The following is a 27,956-nucleotide window of genomic DNA, read 5'->3' on the forward strand; positions in this document are numbered from 1 at the left end:
AAAGTTTATAACTGTCTCCAAGACTAACTGAAATCATTACCATTTAGTCTTTTTAAGCGTAAACTTAATGGTTGATACAAGAGTGTTTTTTTTCAATTGATGAATTGTTTGACTATTTCAGATATGACTGACAATTGTAATTTGATAAAGTATGACATTTGTTTTTTTTTGTAACTATAAGAAGTGACATGTATAATATTAGATTTATTAGCAAAGTTAATAGATGTATGCGTGTTTGTGTTTTTGCATGACAGTTACTGGTAAAATATGCATGTGCTTCTTAGTTACTATGTTCATCTTGTATATCATATTTTCTGCAAAATAAAGATATTTGATAATTGATAAACTATATTTAAATTAGAATTTTAAATAAAGATACACACATGTGAAACTATATGGCTCGTACATATATTGTGTTAGCTGAATTATATAACGTTAAACTAAATCATGCCAAGGCTACCACATAATGTAGGGAACGATACAGCGCTGCAGCTGTCAAATTCAGACCACGTTTTTAGGGTTCCGTTCGGTACCAAAAAAGGGGAACCCTGGAATAAGGAATGGTCCGACTCTGTTCGGTAAATTTTAAGTCTAGTTACTAGGCCAAGTGGGACATCATTTGAAAGACCTTAAGTTGTACATTCCAAAACAATTTTTCATTTTTTTTTACAGTGAAAAACAAAAGGTTTATTAAGGAAAATGTAAAAATTACCATTCCCCACTTTATCTCCGAGGTTCACACAAGAAATATTATGATTTTTTATTTGAAAGGCCTTAAGTTTTACATTCATAACAATTTATCATTATTTTTACAGTAAACAACAAAAGGTTTATTAAGGAAAATATAAAAATTACCATTCCCCACTTTATCTCCGAGCTTTACCAAAGAACGATTATGTTTATTAACATTAATATTATTAATTATTATAAATATTACAGGACAAATATAATTACACCTCTAGAGTCCGACCAGCGAGTTGTGCCACAAAAAAGACGCGGGAATTTCAGTACCAGCCGCATCTGGCAATAAAATTACTATGAAATGAAATGACAACTTATTATTACTATTATTAAAATATCTTGTGACACGACCCTGGTGACTCTATGTTGATAATTGATAATATATATTTATAAAAAAAAAAACGTTCTCGATTTTAGTTTGCCTTTTAACCACCTTTCCGTGTGTTTATTATACTTGATCAAACTTTCTACCTCTTCTTATATTACAAGCTCTTTGCTTTAACTTTATGACCCGTTTTCAAAAACGATTATTGTTGACGATCGAGCTGAAATTGCATTTAATTTTGTTTACCTAACCCTATAAAGTTAGTTACAGTATTTTATTTATACGGTACCTCGCTACCTGCTTACCCATTTTTATAGGATTATGTTATGCTAATCTAGGTTACAAGACTAATTGTGACGTTATCTATGAAAAGGGACCTTATTGTCGATGGCGCTTCTGCCGTTATAAACGATGCTCCGATACAAATACAACGCTGCGCGACGCAGTGCGGCCTAAGCGCCACCGACAATAAGGTCCCTTTTCATAGATAATGCCACAATTCATCCTCATAAAACCCGCCATGCGAAGTATTCCTATTTTTAATTACCTACAAGCTTTTGTTTGACTTTCCCTGTTAGTATGTATGTATGTTTCACTGGACCCGCCTGGCCCAAAACAGAAACGACTGGCATGGGATGGAGGAGGCCTTCGTCCAGAGATGGACGATCCCGCATAATAAACTAATTATTTAATACTTAATTCTAGTTTTTTTTTATACGTTATTTTACTTTATACGATAAATAAGTTAATAATTATGTAAACTTTTCGGGGAATAAAGGATATTTTTATTTTTATTTTATTATGTATGTATGTTAATTAGTAACAAAACATGGCCTAGTAGCTTATGCCCGTGAAGTTGACCACCCCAAATCGTTTGCCCGCAAATGGCATATCTATATCGTTTGTTCATCGTTAGTTCATGTTTGTTCAGTAGGTAAAATCGTAAGGACCCGATTTTAACATGCATTTTTTTTTAAAACAAAATGGGGTGGCTGTCTTCACGCTAGCCACCCCAAACCACTTTTTGTAATTTTTTTTTGTCTAAATAGCAAGATTTTCGTTAGTTCATCATTATTCAGGCATTAAAATCGTAAGGACCCGATTCCTTCATTTTTTTTTTCATTTTTTTTGTGGGGTGGCTGTCTTCACGCTAGCCACCCCAAACCACTTTTTGTAATTTTTTTTGATCTAGATAGCAAGATATTCGTTAGTTCATGTTTGTTCAGGCATTAAAATCGTAAGGACCCGATTCCTTCATTTTTTTTTTCATTTTTTTTGTGGGGTGGCTGTCTTCACGCTAGCCACCCCAAACCACTTTTTGTAATTTTTTTTGGTCTAGATAGCAAGATATTCGTTAGTTCATGTTTGTTCAGGCATTAAAATCGTAAGGACCCGATTCCTTCATTTTTTATTTTATTTTTTAAAGTGGTTTGGGATGGCTAGCGTGAAGACAGCCACCCCAAACCACTTTTTGTAAGTTTTTTTGGTCTAAATCGCAAGATATTCGTTGGTTCACGTTTGTTTAGGCATTTAAATCGTTCGGATCTCATAAAATTTGCCATAAAAAAATAAAATCGAAAAATTCATACGGAGACGCAACAAGCAGTAGCTTCACAAACGTAGATATCAAGATAAAATTGAGAGTCCTAAAATAAACATTCAAGAGAGGATATCTCGAAAACTATTTAAGATATTGAAAAACTTGACAAATTAAACTTATAGCAAATTTAATCAGCTTTCGTTTTGTCTAAGTAGTCATGTCGCTAAGACGAAAAGTTTCCAAGATATAAGTGAAAAACCATTGAAAAACAGAAAAATGGGACCTTCAAACCCCCCTCTCCCCCACGGCTCAAGGGCTACGGCCGGGGACTATTGATATGTCTTCTAACTGGTCCAAACAAATTTACGGAGTTAAAATTGTATTGCTTGGCCTAATGTTTCTTCTGGCCTTGACAACACCATTTCTAAACCACGTTAAACGCGCTGATTTCCGACAAAACCTGCCCCATTTTGTTAAGTAGTTTCTTTAGAACTCGAAAAAATCATTGCTGTTAGCGATTAATGTGCCCTTTCAAGGGCAACAAAAGCCTTTTCAGCGGAATCAAACGAAAGTTGGGAAGTATAGGCGAAGTATAGATGTACGGGAAACGCTTTCAGCATCGTCGATAATATTACCTACCTTAGGCACACTGGCAAAAATATGGCATTCCATATACAAGTGTAACAACCACCTCCAGAATATTCATATCTACATTACAAAAATAACTAATTATAGTGTGACAGAAATAGTGGGGACCCGTTTGAGAGCTCTCAAACAGTACAGGGCATTATGTTCTGAGCAGTAAAAAGTAGAAAAAAAAATTTGACGCTAAGAAAAAAAATCACGTATATAATTTTTTCTTCTACTTTTCCTAATCAGAACAACACAATACCGAATATGCACAGTATAACGAATCCCCATTATTTTTGTTACATCTTGTATCTGATAAACCTGGGTAAGGGCAAAGTCATGTTGTCTATTTCGTTTATGTTGCTACATCAAACATATGATTTTGGCACAAGTACCAGCTGTCTACACAGCTATAGGTAGACATACGTAAAGAAGACGAATTTTTACTACTTATTATACTAGGGATGCCACGAATAGTGGTTTTGGCCGAATATAAATACCGATTATTCGGCCGCACTCTGGGCCGTAGCGTCGAATATTGGGCGGCCGAATATTCGATAAAAAATGTGTAATATTTTGAGTCACATTTACTATAAAAAAACTGCCTGCAAATAAGTTTCGTTACTAATTAGTAATGTAAGTAAATTAGAGTCTAGCCTATGTTATAAATAAAACCATTTGCAAGCAAACAAATGTAAATAAAAAAATATTAGTTTATAACAACTTCCTAATATTTTCACAATGTCCAAGTAAGGTCCTGAATAAGCTACTTGCCACTTATCTGACGAATAAAGTCTTTTACGCGTTACACAGTCTTCAAATAAGCTTAACTGGTAGATAAAATAATAAAAAAAAAAAAAAAAATCTCTATATTACACCCTCACGACGGCAATTTCAGCATTGAAGAGCTTACTTCAGCTTGATTGGCTGCATTTTGTTTAATACTTTCGGAGTTGCCCACGAATTTGTTCGCTCGGAATAAGTGGAAGGCTGGTTCCCGGCAAATAGATAGCAGCCTTCGTTAAATATATTAACATTTTGTATTGCATATTTTTCTAGTGAGTAGTTTCGTTTTTATGTGATTTATTTGAATATTCAATTAGGACAAGTATTTTATTAAACGAATGTACTTATACATATGTATTATATGTATATACATATAACACCAAATCAATATTACTTAAATTAAACTGCACAGGGTGATTTTGTTGTAAGTATTGAAATAAATAAATATACTAGGACATGATTACACAAATTGACTAAGTCCCACAGTAAGCGCAATAAGTCTTGTGTTGAGGGTACTTAGACAATGATATATATATGATATGATTTATTTATCTCACAATATACAATTTCACTTAAAACTACGCGTGGTAAATTCTTAGGAATTTATATTGTGATTGTCGGTTTGTCTTACTTTATATACATAGGAAAAACATGTGACAATTAATAATTCATTTAAAATTACGAAAGTTTTTAAATTTCAATTGTATAAATAAATTCACCAAGAACGGGTCGTCATTAAGGTAGAAAATAAATAGTAACAGTTACAGAAATAATGTCAGCATAAGAAATAATGTCACCATTAGGGTCGTTATTAAGCTAACAAATAAGTAAATTATAGTAAATCTTAAAATACAGATGTCGACAATATGCTTACTATTTAAATAAATCTAATTGGTAATGTCATAAAACTCTTTTATAGAATACAATGGGTTATCCAATAAAAAGTTTCTCAAACGGCTCTTACCTAAATTTTTCATTAGAGGGCTCGTCTTTTAAGTCTTGGGGTAGTCGCTCGTAGTAAGTTGGACCGATGACACGCGGGTTTTTCCCTGCAAGTGCCATGCGACGCGGGATGGTTCTAAGTCGTCCTGTTGAGCGAATCACCTTGCCAGAGACGTTTACTTTCGAAAACGATGGCAAGTTGTTCCTCACAAACATTAAAACTTCGTACATATATAGTGAGTAGTGTGTCATTATTCGGTAGTTTACGAAAATACCCCTACATGAATATACATATATACATAAATGTACATATTTATAAATACTTAAATACATAGATAACACCCATGACTCAGGAACAAATATCCGTGCTCATCACACAAATAATAGCGCTTACCAGGATTTGAACCCAGGACCATCGGCTTCGTCAAATATTACTTTACACAAATTGACTAAGTCCCACAGTAAACTCAATAAGGCTTGTGTTGTAGGTACTAGGTACCTAGACAACGATAGATATAATACATAATTATAAATACTTAAATACATAGAAAACACCCATGACTCAGAAACAAATATCCGTGTTCATCACACAAATATATACTCTTACCAGGAACGTAAAAAGAGCGTATCTGGGTCGCCTAGCAGGAGGACGTCCTATCGGACGCCCTAGGTATCGCCGGAGCGACATAGTGGAGGCGGATCTACGCGAGCTTCGAGTCGACAATTGGCGAGAGGTAGCACAGGACCGAGAAAAGTGGCGCTGTCTTCTGTCGGAGGCCAAGTCTCATTTTGGGTCGCTGAGCCAACGGAGTAAGTACCAGGATTTGAACCCGGGGCTTCATAGGCAGGGTCTCTACCCACTAGACCTAGACCAGTCGTCAAATAGTACTCTGTGTGATACTAGTTCTCTGATGTGTGTGAATACGTAGGTCACTACAGAGAAAGCTTTTAACAGGCGGATAAAACAAGTACTTGAAATGCATGTTATCTATTTTATTTATACTTATATTGCACTATCAAACACGATTTTGGCACAGGCAATAGCTATGCTTTATACATTCACGACCGGTTTGGCCTAGTGGGTAGTGACCCTGCCTACGAAGCTGATGGTCCCGGGTTCAAATCCTGGTAAGGGCATGTATTCGTGTGATGAGCATGGATATTTTGTTCCTGAGTCATGGGTGTTTTCTATGTATTTAAGTATTTATAAATATTTATAGGGGAAGGTGGGGAGGGTCGATCCCTAGGGGACACTTGGTAATCTTCATTTCAAGTTTAATCAGACGTCATACAGTTTTTTACGCTAGCAACACTCATTAATTCGTTCCTAACTTCACGTTCTGTCATGGCGCCGTTTGGAACAAGTCAGTGGTTTGCAAGTGGCGGACTATGAAAAATTTGCTGCGTGCTTTATTTAATTTTCGTTAAGTTTTAACTGGATTTATTAAGTAAAATGTGATAGAAATGCTGTTAGTGAGTATGATTATTCTATTTGTTGTTTATTGAAGTTTTAATTAATTTTGATTTCATTGAAATACGTGAACGTAAGTTTCGATCACGCCATGTTTTATAACCTGAGTCTCCCCAAGACTTCGACTTTTTCTTTGGGGGAGACATGATCCCGGGATCATGTCACCCCTAAGGGGATCAAGTTTACTTAGTAATGAACAAAACGTTTCATAACGCTGTAATTTTTTATTGTTTTAGAAAATCATGCGTCAAAAATATACGACCAGAGTAGGTTAAAAACAAAGAATATTGATAGATATGGAAAGATTAAAAAATGCTGTATCAGAAGTATTAGCTGGAATTACCATTAAAGTGTTTAAAGCCAAATATTAACTTATTTTTGATGAAGACTGATTAATATAATATAGTTAAGTATTAGCTATTGTTGTTGATTATTACTTAGATGTTTAATTTCGCAAAATAGGCATTTCTAGACTGTTAAAACTTTTGAGATTATAGTTAGCTTGTTACTTGAGTCTCCAAATGTGGTAATGATAAATAAGAGCAATTTACAGTAATCATTATGATTGTTTGGAAGTTTGTTTATAAACTATTAAACTTTTTTTTTATTATTCTACAGACAAGTGTACTTGTTAGAAGAAATTTTATGTTTGCTACTTCTTTTTGATTTTTTGATGGCGCAATAGTTATTTACGATACAAGTGCGAAAAATAGGAAATTTTACACGAGTTACGAATTACCTATTCGCACATGTAGCCTACAACGTTTTACATTATATATGACCCTTTAAATTTTCGAGATAGTTACATAATGTGCTAATTTACGCACTATGGGGGAAAAGTAGCACCATATGTACTGTAAAATTGATTACCAGTTTGGAGTTCTTTTTTCGAAAATATAACTAGTTTCTTCATAAAATTGAAAGATACGGATCATTATGTGTTTGATTTCTTAATAGATTAAATTCCTGTTGATCAACTCAATAAATTAACGTGAAATCAACCCTCAAAGTATGGCATTGTCACTTAAAATCTATTTACCATGTGTCCCCAAGCATGAGAGACTTGATCCCTTTCGCATCAAGACATCTTATTGGCGGAAATATAACTGCTAAGTATGGAAGATACAGTATATATATGTTCGTTGTGTGTTTACCTAATTCTAGATGCATTGCTAGTTCCGATTCGGGCTATATAATCTGTGAGAATCTGGTATGGGGAGGCACGGTAAAAATCTGTTTACCATGTGTCCCCAGAACCTGGGAGACTTGATCCCCCAGGATCAAGGCTCCCAAGCAGGGGTAAACATGTCTCCCTTATACAGGGGACACATGGTAAAAGTCTACATTATGGCATTTCTTTAAATAATGGTCTAAATTGTTGCACAATTCTGTTCTTATTCAAAGTATTCATAAATAGATAAATTCTGAATCGTATGGTCTATAAAGCTTTTCAATACTGCTAATAGTTTAAAACATTTAGTCTAAAATCAAAAGGGGTGATCAACCCTCCCCAGTTTCCCCTATATTATATACATCGTTGTCTAAGTACCCTCAACACAAGCCTTATTGAGCTTACTGTGGGACTTAGTCAATTTGTGTAATAATGTTCTATAATATTTATTTATTATTTATTTATTCACGGACGGGACAAATAGCGATCATACCTTCATGGCGGCAATTTCAGAAGAAAAGCTTACTTCCGCTTGGTTAGCTACATTTTATTTAATACTTTGGGAAATTTCCGCGAATTCCTTCGCTTGGAATAATTAGATGTAAAGGAACAAACAGTCATATTATTAAATTTAGCCATTATTCAGCCATTATTAACATTTTATAAGAGTTTTTTTGTGTGAGTAAGGTACAGTTAAACCAATATACGTTGGCGGGGATTTTAATAGCCCAGACGGTGCACGGGTTACCTATTTTAAACGTCAAACTTCTATGATATTTTGACGTTTGCTTTACACATGCATAATCTGGGCTAGCAAAATCGTTACCAACTTATTTTGGTCTGACTCGAGTTCCGTTTTTATGTGATTTATAATTGAATGTAAATAAATTTGACAGTCCATATCAAAAAAGGGACCTTATGGCGATCGGCGCTAACGTCGCATTGTCGCGTAGTGCCGCATTAGTATCGGCGCGTCTAATAATGGCGTAAGCGCCGACCGCCATAAGGTCCCTTTTGATTTCGATTTTCACAAATGCTTCAAATAGAACAACCGGCATAAGATTAAGCAGAACTAAACAAATAAAAAATTGTTAAATATTAAATTGAAACTATTTTTCATTTAGTCATAGTATAATTATATGAGCTATACTACGCAGGTCACTTACTAACTATTAAGCAACCTTTACTAAAGGCGTGAATTGTACAGGTCATACTGAGAAACTTTTCCTATGGGACCTAATTCCTATTGTAGGTCAGAAAAAAACATTCTGTGTAGACGAAGCCCGCAATACATTTTTGATATCGAACAACGGTCCATATGACTGAATCTTATCTGGCACATCACATTGAAAGTTATCTCTTCTCCATACATATACATAGGACATTTCCATAGCCAATTGTTCAGACAATATTCACACCTCAGGGTGTGGCTAAACATACCTAAATTACCCTGTATACATTATAATGAATAATTAAACTCACATCTAGCTGACGCACAGAAATATTGTTTTGAATGAACAAGTCTTCAAAGTAATCTTTTTCCTCTCGTTGTCCCGGCATTTTGCCACGGCTCATGGGAGCCTGGGGTCCGCTTGACAACTAATCCCAAGATTTGGCGTAGGCACTAATTTTTACGAAAGCGACTGCCATCTCACGATGTTTTCCTTCACCGAAAAGCGACTGGTAAATATCAAATGATATTTCATACATAAGTTCCGAAAAATTTATTGGTACGAGCCGGGGTTTGAACCCGCGACCTCCGGATTGCAAGTCGCACGCTCTTACCGCTAGGCCACCAGCGCTTCAAAGTAATGTAAAGTAATGTAGATACCAAACTAGTTCATAAAAAGTGTACGAATCATTAAATACGGGCTCGCAAATGGCACAATTTATGGAATGGTATTTAGACACTAAGTACCATTGTAATAACAACGGATCTGGTCGTAAAGCTGCCTCCTTCCGGTTGTGAATCTTCAAATTTACAATAGTCGTTTGGCAGCGGAACCAAAGCCAAGCAGAGTTCATGAAACGGAAATCTACACACTTATCTTCTCTCATATCGGCTATGTAAGGCAAAGTTTTCATGTTTTCAGCGTAGATATGTATAGCTATTCGCATGTACAGGGAGCAGCAATAGTTGAATCAGTAGCGTATGAATGCAAGCGCCAAAAGTATCTGCCAGGGATAACCTACGTTTCTAAATAGAAATTGACGACCGGTCTGGCCTAGTGGGTAGTGACCCTGCCTGTGAAGCTGATGGTCCCGGGTTCAGATCTTGGTAAGAGCATATATTTCAAAGTCAAAGTCAAAATATTCTTTATTCAAATAGGCCTAGCAACAAGCACTTTTAAATCGTCAAATTTTACAAATATCATCTTAATCTAAATATCAGAGCAAATTATTGATGCAGTTATTATTGTTCTAAAAAAAACATTGAACTATTATAGATATGGTAAACCTAATAATAAGAATTTCACAAAAAGATCGTCAAACATCAAAATTGTATAAAAATACTAGTCTAGAACCTTTCTAGAATAAAATCTAAATGTCAAAAAATACGGTATATATATACATTGAATTATCAATTTCATCATTAATAACATAACAATAAATAATTCATTCTTTACAATCACACTTAATCCCACGGTGTTTCATCATTCATGTAGTCTTGTGTGCTATAATAGGCTTTAGAGATAAGCTTACGTTTTACATAATTTTTAAATTTACTAACAGACAATTCAGTTATAATATTAGGAAGTTTATTGTAAAATCTTACACAATGAATGAATGATTTCTTAATTTTATGGAGCCTAGTGAAGGGCACTGCGAGCTTATGCTTATTTCTAGTATTAATATTATGTATTTCACAGTTTTTCTTAAAACTGGCAATGTTTTTATGTACATACAGAATATTCTCATAAATATATTGACAGTGCACTGTCATTATGTTAATGTCCTTAAACTTATCTCTAAGTGTGTCTCTATGGTACATTTTATATATTACACGAATAGCCCTCTTCTGCAGAACAAAAATGGTATTTATCTCTGAAGCACTACCCCATAGAAAATTTGTGTGATGAACACGGATATTTTTCTGAGTCATGGGTGTTTCTATGTATTTCAGTATTTATAATATATTATATATATATATATATCGTTGTTTAGGTACCTACAACACAAGCCTTATTGAGCTTACTGTGGGACTCAGTCAATTTGTGTAATAATGTCCTATAATATTTATTTATTTACTTGCACAGGCTGGTCTATCAAAATCGTTGCCAAGTTAGCTTGTATTTTATCTCAACAGTTTGCGTTCAAAAGTAACAACAACAATTTAATTGTCCTTATTTCTTTTTGTTATGTTATTAGAGTAGATCATGAGTATTATATTCTTTGGAGTAGATACTCTTGATGCGTAGTCGATAATCTACTTTTGATGCTGACTGTACGTATAGTTAGAAAACTTTGTTCCGCGAAAAATAAAACGAGACACAGCGCGCCACCTATTGACGTGACAACACAACTTCTTAAACAACAATGAATAGAGGGCAGCAGAGAGCTACAATTAATAATGACCAAGTTTTGAATTTAACTTTAAATTAGACGTAAGTACATCATTATGTTGTAAATTATTTGTGTTTTGATTCAGTTTTGTCATTTGACACAATGGTCTCGTAACGCTCTTTCTACACGCTCCTAAAATATTGATTTACGAATAAACATGTCGGCGTCTTAATTGCGCATGCTCGCACAAAAGGTTACCAGAGGGCTGTGAATCTCAAATCTAATTAGTTTTTATTTTTCATGTAAATAGTAGCCAAATGATAGACCCTATGTTTATACAAAAACAACGAAAACCCTCAAACGCGTTCGAAGAGATCATTTAGTAAAAAGTGTCACAGAAATGGGTAATATTCAGGGAAACGAAAAACAAAGTAAGACAAGCAAGTCACCAGCGAAAGGGCGGAATTTTTTGAAAAACAGAAAATCACCGGGTAGGGACAGCAAGAAACATGGAAGGAAAAAGAGCGGCGGGAAGCGAGGGGCCGCCGATACGTTCGATAAAACGCCCGATTCCGATAATATTGAAGTGGAAGCGTCAGATAACGACATGCTCGAGTGCGCGTCGAAAACGGGAGGGAGCGCGGAGTCGGCGAGTCAGTCGGAGTTAACGGTGTCCAGGTGCGAGGAGCGGTCAGCGACCCGCGCGCCCTCCACGCCCGACTCAGTGCTCACGGACCCGCTGGCGCCGCTCGCCGCCGTCGAAGTCAACCAGTGCTACTACTCGGCCGAGAGCAGCGCACACGACGACGCGCACACGCTCACTCCCATGCCTCACGACGACGCGACCTCCTTGCTCGACTTAGACAAAGAAGAAAAATCTGACGTGTTCGATGACAGTGACAAGAGTGACAATGTTATGGGGTTGTCCGGCAGCCGCGGGGAGCGGCTGGAGCGGCTCACGCACGAGTGTGGGCACGAGTTCCGCGAGTTTCGGCTGAAGGCGGCGCCGGCGCAGTCCTCGTTCACGGTGTCGCGGCACCGGAAGGTGGAGCTGCAGCCCGCGCCGCCTGTGCCTGCCGTGCCCGATGCCGATCCCGACCCCGCGCTGGCCGTGCTCAATCATGGTTAGTTCACGACACTACGTTTGTTAACTCTTCATTGTACATAATACACACAAATAAATAGGCGGTTTTAAAAGTAAAGGCACATAGTTATTCAATGAATAAACACACAAAGTGTACCTTTCAAATTCGTAACATTGGCGGATGTATACAGTGATCAATGTGATCATGTAAACAAATCTGTTCATTCATCGTTTTGTGGCCATTTACGCGTCTTAAGTGATTTTCCGCGAGCGATTTTATAGGTACAACAATTAATATGATAACCATCAGTTATAACAGTACAATTTCCCACATTCAATGATCAAACATAGCTAAAATATGGGTACCTGCTCACTTATCAAATTGCTAACACGCAAAATGTTAGAGTGAAAAAGTAAACAAAACCTATTCAATTCTTTTTGTGGCCTTCACAGCCAGTGAAATATTTACTGCAAATGATTTTCCAGCAATGTATTCCGTTTAGCTATGAATGATTCTTATCAGCACTTCAAACTCTGATTGACAAACTCACAATGTCGAATTGAATTTCGCTTATCATAATCACTGTTTTTCGTTTAAACAGAACTTGCTCAGACCTATTTAAGACGAATTTCGTAGTCGCCTTTACATACATACAAAAGTAGTCCTTATTTTCCTTTCTGGATATGAACATTATTGAAAATATTTTGACAATAACTTATACTTCTATGAAAGATTATATAAATTAAATGGAAATCATCCACAGCTGTGCCCCTTCTATTATTTTTTAGGGTTCCGTAGCCAAATGGCAAAAAACGGAACCCTTATAGATTCGTCATGTCCGTCTGTCTGTCCGATTATGTCACAGCCACTTTTTTAATTATTGTAAGAGTTATTTCTTAAAATACTTAATAAAAAAATCACAGAAAGGGGCATAGCTGTGGTTAATGTAAATAAAATCGCGTAAAACATTGATATAATGTTAATATTCAAAGAGGAAAATGAGGACTACGCTTGTATGAAAAAGCGTTCGTCCCCTTTCGGCGTGTGCATTCAATGTAAATAAACAAAGAGAGAACTTGCTTGTAAGCGGCAAAACCAGTTTGTTGATGTCTGATGTTGCTTACAATACACTAAACAGTTATATTGTGTTTCCATTACGGCTCCTTTCTTACTGGAAACTTAACGTTCTTGTTCGCAATCACAATAAAGCAGTTTTTTTCGCAATTACGCGCTTGATTCCATTAAATCGTAATGTGCAAGTCAGGGAATGCATTAGCGATGTTTGCTTTTTGTACCTACTGAAATGAATCTTACAAATGTCTACTACGAGAAGGCCGTAAAGTATCTATTGGGTGTGTTGGGTGTTTTCTTTGTATTTAAGTATTTATAAATATTTATATATTATATATATCGTTGTCTAAGTACCCTCAACACAAGCCTTATTGAGCTTACTGTGGGACTTAGTCAATTTGTGTAATAATGTCCTATAATATTTATTTATTTATTTATTTATATATATTGGGCGATCCTGGGGACCTCTATAATTTAACACCAGAAGCCGTCGATTGGTAGTGCGATCTCGATTTGGACAAGTCTATTTTTTATTTATATTATATTATATTATATGCCTACTATATGGAACGCTATACGATTAAATAAATATTGTAGAGATTCGTAGTAATTTTAATCAATACACTTTATAAAACAAAGTTCCCCGCCGCATCTGTCTGTATGTTCGCGATAAACTCAGAAACTACTGAACGAATTTTCATGCGGTTTTCATTTATGAATAGAGTGATTCTTGAGAAAGTTTTTTAAGGTTTTGTGTAAACCGTGTGAAGCCGGGGCGGGCAGCGTAAGTTATAGGTGTTGCCTTCAGCGCCAAAATAAGCGGATCGCCCTACGCGTCAAAAGTATCTACATTATCTACCAGCTTAACACAAAAGAGATATTTATCTGTATATCGAAGAATTAGACTGTAACAAATACTTTTGATCGCAAACTGAAGAGGGTGCTTAGCCAACGAGCCAATCTTTAACGCTCCGTAGCGTAACGTAGGCATCTCTCTCTATCACTCTTCCATATTAATGCGACAGTGACAGTTGCGTTTCGTTCGCTACGGAGCGTCAACGATTGGCATGTTGACTACGCACCCAGATTGATTTCTTGTTGGAATAGTATTCCAGGGTTGCAGACACTTTTGGCGCGTTGTTTCATCTGCTGCTGCTAATATTCATGCATGACTATTGACTACATAGAAATAGCTATAGGTAGTCTCTACTAAAAATACTATCAATATCAATTATACGGGTAGAGTCTGTGCGGAAAGAGAAGAGTCGTAGAATGTAGGTTCCCTTACATTCCACGACTGTTCTCTTTCCGCACAAACTCTAGCCAAGCGTGAACCCCTTGCACAAAACTTACTTGCATTTGAAGGAGTGTTTAAAGGCTTGACGCACATTCCTAAAATATCCAAATGATTTTTAAATTATCTAGTGTATTAAGTAGGTATCTAATGTAGGCCTCGATGTTATAACGGCCTCCTAGCCCAGTAGGTACTCTGCCTACGAAACAGGAGCTCCCAGGTTCAAATCCTGGTCGAGGGGCGTCGCGGATAGAATGCTTTAAGCGATCCCATGACGCTTCCCTAACGGCAAAGCGGATGACACCGTAGGGGATGTTAGCAGGTATTCTCCTCCCCTCCTTCTGGCTAACAGAGAGAGTTACTGGAGAAGCAAGTCCCACATACCACCCCCCCAATGGACTTCCCTTAGTGCGGGGGTGATAATGAGAAGTGTAAATGCATTTACCCCTGCGTCAAAAAAAAAGGTTCAAGTACATGAAATCCTGGTAAGGGAATTTATTACTATGTTCACAAATACTTGTTTCGTTATTTATTTATTATAAATATCGCCTAGTACTCACGACACAAGCCTTATTGAGGTAACTGTAGATTGTATATAACTTTCTTTACAGTATGATCATAAATAATACTCGTCTAGATATAATACATGTATAGAGTATATAGAGACAAATGGAAGGTAACTGGTAATTGACGACCTGTTTGGCCTAGTGGGTAGTGACCCTGCCTACGAAGCTGATGGTCCCGGGTTCAAATACTGGTAAGGGCATTTATTCGTGTGATGAGCATGGATATTTGTTCCTGAGTCATGGGTGTTTTCTATGTATTTAAGTATTTATAAATATTTATATATTATATATATCTTTGTCTAAGTACCCTTAACACAAGCCTTATTGAGCTTACTGTGGGACTTAGTCAATTTGTGTAATAATGTCCTATAATGTTTATTTATTTATTTACTTATAGCACAGGTTTATACCTATTTTAAATATCAGCGAAAGACTCTTGGACAATGCATCCTATGTAATATATTATAAGAAATTATGTATAAGGTGTAAACTTTTGAGCTTAATAAACTTATCTTATCTTAACTGTGGGGCTAGTTCGATGTGTGTAAAATTGATTGAGATCCCGTTTAGGGATAAGTTTATTTGTCTCTTTTGTTTTGGTCTGTTTGCAATAAAGTGACATACATAATATATATTGATCACAATAGGTATTTCTTATTAATATTTATGTAAAAACGGCAGAAGCTTACTTACCCAAATTAAAAAGGATTTTTTTTTTTTTTTTAATTTATTTAGGATCACCAACAGACAATACATCAGAGAAAAAATAATCTGTAGCTTACATAATAACATTAAGGGTAGATGTTTGTCCAATTATAGGTAACCACAGCTTATAAATAAATGGCTACTCTCAACACTGTCTCAGAGGCGTAGCGAGGGGGGGGCTAGGGGGGCCATGGCCCCGGGCGGCACAAAAGAGGGGGCGGCAAAAACGGTATTTAAAAAAATATAAAATTAAGAAATCAATTTTTTCAAATCAAGCCATGAAACGAACTAACGCACCGCGGAAGCGAACGGCTCGGGGCGGGTGTGCGGGGGCGGCCAATCGCTACCGGAGTGCGTTCCAAATCACCGATGAGCTTACACGCTTGTCCGCTGGTTATAGGTATAACCTATAACACGCCTATAACCCTATATGACGTCACATCAAATTTAACACAGCGCCCTCTGCGAGCGATCTAAAGCCGGGCGCCCTCTGCGAGCGATCTAAAGCCGGGCGCCCTCGGTGCCATCATTCGTTCAAAAATAGTTGGGCGTAGCCCGATAAACGTGGCGCGATACGCGCGATTCAATGCCGGGCGCCTGCGCTGCGGGCGCTTTCGGCGCCCTCATGCAAAAGCATCGGGCGTAACCTGATGCATTGGGCGCTTTGCTGCTGTACAGAAGGCGCTCTGCCACATAAATAATGTAAAATTACTTTAATTTAATTTAAATTTGTCTATTTTTTGCTGGAGGCGAGAAGCGGCAACTTCGTTTAGCGCAGCGAGAGAAAAGTTGACGCTTTCCGCCCGGAGGGCAGAAAATAATTAAATACGAAATTATAACCCCATAAATAATAATTCAATGTAAGGCAGACTACTGAAAATCGCGCTCTAAAACGTATGTAATAAGAAAACATTCTCATCTGAACCTTTACCTGAAGAGGGAAGAATAGCGGTATTTTTTTCTATGAAATTACATTTCGGGAGAAAACGTTTTCCACTAACTAAATCTTAACAAATCACTTTGATTTTGATGTCCATCGCTTCAGCATAATTTATTATAGGTTTATAGGTTTCGTTTTTTTTAAAGAATTATTCATTTATTGTTATCAAATTTTGAAAAAAAGGAAACCTATTAATTTAGTTTTTTCATTGTCTCAATAACATACTACAAAATCCTGGAGAATGGAAAATATTTAGAAGTGGAAAAACGTTTTATCTTTTTGTATGGACGATCATGTGCTTTATACTTCCCTCTTAAAGCTTATGACCGTAGCAAATGACCACGGCTATCCTTTGAATATTTTTGTGAATATTGAATATACACAATGGGAACCCGACCGATGTTAAAAGTGTATTCTTGACCGCATGTTTAGAAACTAAAATGTCATACAAAGTTTTCTAAAATCGGTCTTGTTAAAGATAATGACAATTCTTGTGAAAATTCGTTTGTGTAATAACTCAGCGAAAAAACGCCTTTATGGCTGCGACAATGCCAGCACATTGTGGCCTTACTAAGACACATTAAAGTTTTAAAGGAAACTCGCAAAATTTTTGTGCAAATAATAAAAAACTACTATTTATTCGGTGTAAAGTTTTTGCCAACATGTAAAAATAAATAACGTGTCGTGTGCAGAAAACACATACACACACTTTTTTTGCCGAATTTGATCAAAATACAAATATTTTTTTTTGCTCCTTAAGACAGTGGTTAAAATCTGACGGGTTTCTCGTTCATACAGTGTAATTGTATACACTGTATGAACGTAATTCAATAAATTATGTTACATTGTATTTCTTTATGTAAAAGAATTAAATATACGCTGTGTGATTATTTCAGATGTTTTTTTTTCTTTTTTCATAAGTTTAAGAGCCAAATATTCAGTAGTCGAGTTTTAGTTTTTGAAGATATTTTTTGTATTTTACCTTTTCCAACTAACTTTGTCTTGTCTATTAACTACTTAGTGAGGTCACAAGTTTTACAAATAAAATGTTATAGAAAGCTTTTAATAAAAAAAGTTGGACATGATTTGAAAGCTTATTTTATACTGATAAAAATGCAATATATTTTTTTTATGTAAAGCTCGTCTTTATTTACTACTTGTTTACTTTGGGATTGTCGTTAGATGCGAATACACGCGAGATAAAATAAAATATAACTTCTTTTTCGAATATTACATATGTTTGAACCCGGATCCGTCCTTAAACTACGTCCAAAAGAGAGGTAAGGGCATTGTGAAAGTCATCTCGCTCTGTGTGGTAGGGCACAGAACAGCGGATGACATTCCAGAAAACCGCAACCAAATAAGACTAGACCCTACTCATAGTGTTGTGTTCCTGCCGGTGAGTAAGGTTGGCAGAGCTCAGCAGTGAGGGTGCGGAGTGTCAGGGCAGGAAGTAACTAGCAATTCCAGCAAAACCTATCTAGACTAAATGTCCAAGTCGGCGTATTACATGCGTGATCAGCTATCCATCTGCTAGTAATCCTATTGAGGACTTCACAGTAAAGTGGATTAAGCCCGAAGAAATTATTTACTCACTTCGTATTTAAGCCATTTGACCTCATGAGACGTGAATAGTAAAGTGTGTTTATTATAAACGAAAGTAATTTCATATTCGGTTATTACTCGTAATTGCTGTACCAATTTCAGTTTTTGCGTCATTTGCTGTAGGTAACTGCTTTTCATTCAGATTATCCTTGCGTATAGTTACATGCTATATATTAATTATTATGTTATCTATTCAAACTATTCACTGTAATTGTGTGTGTGAATGTAGGCTTCATATCGGTTTAGCAACACCTACTTTTTCGATTAAATTCTCTATTTCCGCTACCCAAAGGTTGTCTGGAAGAGATCGCTTTTTAGCGATAAGACCGCCTGTTGTCTGCCTCTACATTTAATCAATTGTTAATTTTTCTTGTATCTTTTTACTAAGGTGTGCCAATAAAGAGTATTCTATCTATTTATTATCTCGGTGAGTTAATATTTAGCCTACAAATGTGCGTATCTGTGATACTTTCAAAATCTCTTAGGCAATTACCTAAAAAAACTTTAACCATTTACACAAATAACTACAATTTCTTAAAATCAAAATACTTTTATCTTACCAAAATACCTGAAGAAAATCTGCCTTTTGATTACAACGTAACTGCGCTCGTTTACCGAATCTGACATTTTATCAACACCCACGCTCGGAGTACCTATCGCAATGGGTTTGGTCGGTGGAAGTATTTTTCAAACGGCGCGTGGCTTGACAGTAACCAACCCCAATAACCCATTCGATCAAATAGTTACATTTCTCTAACTGTTTCAGAAGAACGTCGAGCAGCGAGCGTGAGCGACGCGCTACCGGAGTCCAACGTGCTTCGGAAGGTCGCCTCGCTCACGCTAGACAAGCATTCGGAGCCGCGCGTGCAGCGCCCCAACTTCGTGCCAGAGAAGCTCAACTTTCAGCTCTATGAGAAGTTTGAAGGTGAGGCTTTAAACATTAACAGTTTCAGAAGAATGTTGAGCGGCGAGCGTGAGCGACGCGTTACCGGAGTCCAACGTGCTTCGAAAGGTCGCCTCGCTCACGCTAGAGAAGCATTCGGAGCCGCGCGTGCAGCGCCCCAACTTCGTGCCAGAGAAGCTCAACTTTCAGCTCTATGAGAAGTTTGAAGGTGAGGCCTTAAACATTAACAGTTTCAGAAGAACGTCGAGCAGTGAGCGTGAGCGACGTGCTAACGGAGTCCAACGTGCTTCGCAAGGTCGCTCACGCTAGACAAGCATTCAGAGCCGCGCGTATACCTAGCGGTGGATTTGCAGATTTGGGCGAACTAGGCTCCAGGCCCCAGCCAGGCCTTTAAGTATTAGCCGCCCATTTCTCAACGCCTTTCTATATTTATTATTTATTAGACAGCCGTCCCATATTATCCAGCCTACTTGAGCCTTAAGGGCAGATCCGCCACTATGTGCAACGTCCCGAACTTCCTACCTGAGAAGCTCAACTTCCAGCTATATGAGAAGTTTGAAGGTGAGTCTTTGCTCTCTGTCAATATTTCCGTCACCCAAAATAAGGCGCGGGCGCAATGTTCAAAATATCTAATATAAAGCACCTAGCATATAAAAAAATTAAAATAAAAACTAACAACGGGTGAAGGTGAAATCGTGGGTGATCAGTGGGAAAAGAATTGACCCCTATTTTTAGTGAAAGAAATGGTTAGCTAGAAGATCAGCCGCTAGAGAGAATCTAGCATTTAGCTCGATGTACAGCCGGGTTTTGCTGAACTAAGCAACTAAGTATCCAGCTAAATCTGACAGATAACCTGCTCTTGTCTGGTAATAGAGAAAAAATATGCAACACAAATATTTACAAATAAGGCGATGATTTTGATGACCTATCTGGCCTAGTAGGGTGGGTACCTATGAAGCCGATGGTCCCGGGTTCAAATCCTGATATAATGGCATTTATTTCTGTGATGAGCACAAATATTTGTTCCTAAGTCATGGGTGTTTTCTATGAATTTAAGTATTTATAAACATTTATATATTACTGAAATCGTTGTCTATATAAGTACCCACAACACAAGCCTTATTGAGCTTACTGTGGGACTTCAATCATCAATCTGTATGATAATTTGATAATGTCCTATAAAATTAATAGTTTAAGCATTATTAGGTATGCAGAGAAATACATGTACCTATGATTTCGCTTCCGCATGGTTTCTGTATGTCTAGAGATTTTGTGGAATTTGTTATAAATACTCTCCTGTTAGGTAATACCTGTTTTTTCAATTGCTCGTTTTAATGTCGTTTTAATGTGCTATGTAGTTAATTTCTAGTTAAAACATAATTACGGTTAATGGATACATAATATGAATGTGTGGTTCAAATATATTTGATAGAACCAGACTAATAGAGGCCAATTCGAACGTACATTGACATCACAATGATATTTGAATAATGTTATTAATAATCATGTTAATTATTATTTAAAAAAATGACGAAGCCTAATGCGGATATCATCATTGGTTGTTGCATTTGAAGCCATCTGACGAAGCCAGCGTTGCGGATTTCTTACATATAAACTAATTTTTTTAAAAGATTTTGTTATAAATAAATAAATATTATGGGACATTATTACACAAATTGACTAAGTCTTAAGCTTACTGTGGAGCTCAATAAGGCTTGTGTTGAGGGTACTTAGACAATGATATATATAATATATAAATATTTATAAATACCTACATAGAAAACACCCATGACTCAGGAACAAATATCCATGCTCATCACACGAATAAATGCCCTTACCAGGATTTGAACCCGGGACCATCGGCTTCGTAGGCAGGGTCACTACCCACTAGGCCAAACTGGTTGTCGCGTTATGTGATATGGTAGACCATATCCATCTAATATTATACATAAATGCGAAAATGTTTATGTCTGTCCGTCTGTTTACCTCTTCACGCTTAAACAGCTGAAACGATTTGGTTGAAATTTAGGATAGAGAACAACAACGACGAAGACAACAACGTGGAAGAACATAGGATAGTTTTTAGAATGTAAACATATGCTAAAATTGAATGATTGAATAGAATAGAATAGAATAGAAGAATTTTATTCAGAAAACGCTTAAGTTTAAGTAATACATGAGACGACAGAATCAATTTATTATTAAGCGTCACTGAAAAGGTCTCCACTCAGCTTAATGTCAAGATACCACCTAAGGATCTCGACCTTTCCATTGCCATTACTCTTTATCTAGGCGTTATACTTTGTCTCTCAAATAAGAAAGTTTGTATATATAAGGAATCAATAAAAAGCAAATATGATAAAAAATAAGCTACCCATATTACTAATTCCACCCAGAAGTCGGGGGCAAAAGCTAGTTCTTATATAACACCGCATAACAAGTAACATACACCGGCAGGTAGCTCGAAGTTGGGACGACCGCAATATGACCTGTAAATGCAACCCGTTGATGCCGGCATGAGAGTTGAGGTGAATTATTAGTTGATTACACACACAGCTTTGAAGGTGGTGAATGAACGAATGAGCGAAAGTTTATGATATGATATTTATGCGAAATAGGTATCCTGAAACTTTGTGGTCAATCTTGCAGTTGGCTGTAAGAACCTTTCTATCGATACGAAAAAAATAGTCATTTCAAAATCTCTCTGTCAATACATAACATGTAGACGAGACCTCAACTTTGGTACGATATCGATCTATACTTTCATACCCTACCTATTTTATAATGTCTATGTGGTTGCTTTTGTTTTAGAAAATAGTGACTGAAAAGTTGATTAAGAGTTAAATTTGACATTATCTATGAAAAGGGACGATGCTCCCATATTATAAACAACGCCGCGCTACGCAGTGCGGCGTAAGCGCCATCGACAATAAGGTCCCTTTTCATAGATAATGTCACAAATACTCGTAAATACCGACATTAACTGGTAGGATACACTTGACCTGCCATACACATAGTCGTAGGTTCCTACTTAAAAAACATGTACCTACGTACTATGTACGTCACCCGTATATTGACGCACATGCACAAGACAAGATGTCCAAGTCTTATCTCTATTAAAATGATTACACATGATACAGATAAGGCCAGTAATAGTGCATACGTGACTACGAACGTCCAGTTAATACCGCACTAATTAGCCAAAATCTCTAAACTTCTAAATAACGTGATGCAACTAGCTACGAATCGCGTGAACTTCACTAGTTCTTCAAGAGCGCATTTTAATTATGTAAAACTTCTAAGCAAGTACAGAGATGCTCAAGAGGGAATCCAGGGTATAGTCACCATACTTGGATTACACAATGAAGAATACACTGCGTTTGCTGAATACAAGTTTATCCCCAAAAATTTCACAGTAAAATTTACTCGGGCGCTGGTGCTGTATGTGCCAAGAAAACTACCAATATTGACATTTGTTATACCTGTATATTCTCAGTATACTTTATTTGTGGTTAAAATGGAGCGTGGTGAATTAATAGTTTTGTGTGACATTAAGAGAGTTGTATTGATAGTGAAGTATGTTAAAAAGTGTCCAGTGATGTACGTAATTCGTGTTCCAAAAGGAAGCCTTGAAAGTAAGTTTCTAGATAACTAGGATGTGTTTATCAAGTATCCCCTGAGCTGAAAATGAATATGGCAGCTTCCAAGAGGCCTGCTCAACAGAACAGACCGGCTCTCCCGGTGCACAGCTGAGGGGATATTTTGCAAGGTACAGTTTACCCACGAATTTTGACAAATCGTAGGAGAGTACCGCTGATCTTCTTCACAACCAATATGAACTTTATAAAATCCCTAGGTTTTGACACTAGTAAATAGGAGACAAACATCATAAACCTGTTAAGCTTAAATCTCTACAAATGAGACCATTGCCTCAAGAAAAGTCTAGATAGCGCGATTTACAAATTTTATTTCACACAACAGAGTCATAGAACTCTGCATTTTCTGTAAGGACCTACGAGTTGTCATTGGCAATAACGGGTGAAGTCCCCAGAAAGACAAAACAAAACTAAAAGGGTTCAGTTTTTGCCAGTTTGGCTAAGGAACTTTAAAAATAAGTCGTTTATTCCACAATGAGTTAGTGTATAAAACTTTCCTGAGCTTCATCGGTCATCAACTCATCAGCGAGGCTCGGGAAAACGCCCGTCATTTTTAAAACATATAGGGCCAATTACATCCACACTTCCCGGTATCGGGCCCGAAGTCAGTCAGGCCCGATGTCGGGCCTGATGATCGATTTCCGTTTAAAGGAATATCAGCACATCGTTATCAATATTTGAAATGTAAAAAAATGGTTCATATGCAAAAATATCAAACATTGAACATTTTTAGCAATTAGAGACAAGTAAATTACACTTTTAAGCGAAAATGCGAAAATGTTTCTTATGCAAAAACAAAATGGCCTTGAAACAGCCCCAGTCACTTTAGTTTAGAAAACGCTCGTCCGTGTTGTTTACGCAGCAAGCCGCAAGTATCTATGCAAACTACGCCCCACAATTGTCATTGTGACATTATCGTTCTGTCAATGTCAGTCGATTAATGAGTAAAGTAAAACACTAAAAGTACTGTTAATAAAAATTAGTAAATTAACTTGTTATTAATGTTTGGTTTCCAAATTACCCTTTGATATCCGTTTGTTCTATTTATACTTCAGGGCTTATGCTCCTCAACTGGTTCATATCGTCCGTCGCGGAGAACAGTTACTTGAAAAATCTCCTGACCGCACAAGATTTGAAGAACCTTGGAACTCAATACTGCACGCACCTGCTGGCCGCGGGGGTGCTACGCCAGATTCCAGATAAGGATGCGCCCACTGAAAATATTTTTAAGGTATTCTAGTTTTATGTATGAATAAATTTTGCAACAGAATTTACTTTTTATGTTTTTCCCAAAATGTTGAAATGATATATTGATTATAAATTTAATATTTAACCGTAATTTTATAGTGTTACTTTTTAATTGCACCTGATTTATTGGGCTGCTTTGTTGATTGAGTATGTACAAACATATCCCAATCAACTAGATTAACAATTCTATTTCTGTAATTATTTTATATTGTAATTACTTTCACTCTTCATGTTCGAAAAAATGTTGGTTCCGCTATAAATTCAGTTAAAATCAAACATTTATTTCAGGCTAAAAAACATATACAATAAGAATATCACATTGAAATTAAGATACATGTCAACAATATGTCTATGAAATACAAATTGAATTGCAATACAATTCAATTACATGTCAAACAAAAATAAATAAATATAGGAAACCAAAGAATGACATTAGATTAAATTTAAATTACATTAAAATCAAATAATTTCAATGTTAAGGATGAGCAATTTTCATAAGTTTACTTTCATTCATAATTTATCTCATAGATTCCCATTCAAGAAATTTCACTATTTTGAAAAAAATACAACCAAACATTGGCATTCATGACTGGTCTGGCTTAGTATGGAGTGACTCTGCTCTGCCTATGAAGCCAATGGTCCCGGGTTCGAATCCCAAAAGGGCATTTGTTCATGTAATTATCGCAGATATTCGTTCCTGAGTCATGGATGTTTTCAATGTATATATGTATTTATCTATATACATATGTATATCGTCGCATAGTACCCATAGTACAAGCTTTACTTAGTTTGGGGCTAGTTATATCTGTGCAAGATTGTCCCAAAATATTTATTTTTATGTTTTTTTATTTTATACTAGTAACATATGTTGGTTGTCAGTACTGCCATGAATTTGTAGCTATAAATACATGTTTCTTGTTGTAGCCTAATTTAATGTACTACTGGGCCCACATGGAAACCCCCGTCTCTCAGCCAATCACCCCTGGCCGCCTGCATGTCTCCTGGCCAGACAAAGATGTCTACAGCATCGCCCAAGATCACATCACAAACCTGCGGAATGAAAATCACAGATTCAGCAACCAAAATAACAATGACGAAATAGATGATATCAGTGAAGCAAAAGCGGTCATAGCGCAGCTCAGAAATAGACTAATAGATTTAGAATTACAAATCGAGAAATTAAAGTTAAGCGCTCAAATTGAAACAATCAACAAAAATTTGGAGAAATGTTTCGAGTTTCCCGACAAATTAAGCAAATCAGTGGACAAAGAGATACAAACCTCAATCGAAACACTTCCTGAACCTGTGATATCTTTACCTGCTAATCAATGTGTAAGAACAAGAGATAGATTAGATTTAAGTACAGTAGCTTGTAATACTGAACCTATTAACAATATTCAAAGTGAAGGATCTGATAGTATAGAAAATTATTGTAAGCTAAATAAAATACGAGATTATGAAGCACATAAAGAACCTGACAATGAAAGACTGGATAAAATTGAAGAAAAAATCAAAGAGACCCCTGAAAAAGCTTTGACAGACTCTCTACACAGCATAGGAAGCTCAGAAGCTTCGTTCTTTAGTATTCATAACAACGATTTAATTTCTAGTACACATGAATGTTCCTCCGATATAGTTAGGAAAGACAGTGAATCAAAGGCTGCAATAAACATTCCAATTACGGAAGTATTATATATAAATAATGATATTCAAGTTAATACAATGGCATCAACAGAAACTAGCAAGTTATCATCAGAAAGCACATGCATTTCATCTGAAAGTGTAACTACGAAACTACAAACTGACAAGAAATCTAAAGAAACATCGGAACCAAATGACCTAAAGGCAGAGCCACCTGACAAAACTCAAAATGTCTCGCCTGAGTCACATGCTTCGAAACCAACATCACCGGTGCCATCAAAAGTATCTCCTACAATGGATATTTCCGTCTCTAAAGAACCAATAGCAAGTAGAATAAACACTCCTTCAAGCATTCCTTCACCGGGGATGGTTCCACCGCCTCCACCGATGCCTGATTTGGTTTCTATGCCTCCACCAATGCCAGAAACTTGCCCTTTACCCCCACCAATGCCCGCTATGGGACCACCCCCACCCCCACCAATGCCTGGTATGGGACCTCCGCCTCCTCCAATGCCGGGTATGGCGCCCCCACCCCCACTGATGCCCGGTATGGCGCCCCCACCCCCACAGATGCCTGGAATGGTGCCTCCACCACCTCCAATGCCCGGTATGGGGCCTCCACCCCCACCGATGCCCGGTATGGGGCCTCCACCCCCACCGATGCCCGGTATGGGGCCTCCACCCCCACCGATGCCCGGTATGGGGCCTCCACCCCCACCGATGCCCGGTATGGGGCCTCCACCCCCACCGATGCCCGGTATGGGGCCTCCACCCCCACCGATGCCCGGTATGGGGCCTCCACCCCCACCGATGCCCGGTATGGGGCCTCCACCTCCACCGATGCCCGGTATGGGGCCTCCACCCCCACCGATGCCCGGGATGGGGCCTCCACCCCCACCGATGCCCGGCATGGGGCCCCCTCCGCCGCCGATGCCCGGCATGGGCCCCCCTCCGCCCCCGCTGCCGGGCGCGGGCGCGCCGGCCCCGCCCCCCCCGCCGGCCCCGGGCGCGGCGCCGCCGAGCGCGGGCCCGGCGCCGTTCCCCGCCCCGCCTGTAGGCGGCTGGACTATGCAAAGAGCGAGTAAGTATTAAGGTATCCCTATCATTCCCTGACGGTCATTTATCTATCTTGATTTTAAAATGATAGAACTAGTAGATGTTAGTATCGCAAACTTGTCATCTAAAAGAGTAATGCCTCCTTATTTATAACACGCTCAAAACAAGATTTTAGTATTTATACGAATAATCAAATGCCAGCTGTTAAATTTAATCTCAACTCGCGATTTATGTCGGCAGCCGGCCGTAAGATCAGGCAGATCGTAATGTTTTGACGGTAGTATGACGATATGATACCTTTCTTGAATTTGTGTCTTGGCATTTAAGTTTTATTTGTAATTGTGAACATTACAAGTCGAATTACTCCCTTTTTAATGCGTTTAAAATTCGTCTTTACTCCATTTCCTAACCTCAAATGAGCCGATTTCCTATCGTGATCGATATTAATAGATTTGTTGCACCCAAAATCTCCTGCAATTTATTCGTTTTCTTTTTTTTTTGGATTGCTTTGAAAAGCAAAATAAAACACGCGAGCCGCGGCAGTGAATATGTGCAGTACCATTTTTAACAGCTGACTGTGGGACGCCATCTTGCAAATTGGCTCGGCTGAGGCAAACGTGCTGAGGCAAAAGTTACACGAGCACGCGGTCGCGCGAGGCCCGTCGTTTGCCGCGCAAGGAAATTTCCTCGCGAGGCTGCTTGCTCTATGTAGACCCGTCTACAGACAACTGAGGGCCTACCGCGAACCACGTTCAACGTGTTCCCTCTCTGTCGCACTTGTAATATAGTCCGTAAGTGTGACAGAGAGGCAACACGTCGAACGTGGTTCGCGGTAGGCCCTCTGTAGCGGGGCTCCGTCGACTCAGAGAACGAGACTAAGATTTTCACTTGTAACGATATGCCTAGGAAAATCCTGATCTACCTGATCTACGATTGGCCGCCGTCATATGCATGGAATTGTGCTGGAACTAATGAAACACATCCTCATCTAAACCTAACGATCGCTTGAACCTTAATTCATTCTAATAAGGTTTATTTTTACGAGCTAAAATCAATGAATAAAGTTGTGACGTTT

At 37.6% G+C, this 27,956-nt stretch overlaps 1 protein-coding gene across 2 annotated transcripts in view; it reads left to right on the forward strand.

The window, feature by feature from the left end:
• Window positions 1–10,758: 10,758 nt before the first annotated feature.
• Window positions 10,759–27,956, forward strand: part of LOC133515562 (formin-2-like) — a 36,465-nt gene continuing 19,267 nt past the window's right edge. Inside the window, exons 1-4 of one of the 2 annotated variants that reach the window (XM_061848123.1) lie at window positions 10,759–12,234; window positions 19,143–19,301; window positions 23,992–24,167; window positions 25,109–26,906. In XM_061848123.1, the coding sequence (XP_061704107.1) occupies window positions 11,511–12,234; window positions 19,143–19,301; window positions 23,992–24,167; window positions 25,109–26,906 (2,857 nt within the window). In that variant the 5' untranslated portion in view covers window positions 10,759–11,510. Of the gene's footprint in view, window positions 12,235–19,142; window positions 19,302–22,446; window positions 22,916–23,991; window positions 24,168–25,108; window positions 26,907–27,956 lie in introns of those variants that run through there. The other variant, XM_061848122.1, reaches the window with a different exon arrangement.

This window comes from Cydia pomonella, chromosome 2 (genome assembly GCF_033807575.1).
Source record: "Cydia pomonella isolate Wapato2018A chromosome 2, ilCydPomo1, whole genome shotgun sequence".
NCBI lineage: Eukaryota > Metazoa > Arthropoda > Insecta > Lepidoptera > Tortricidae > Cydia > Cydia pomonella.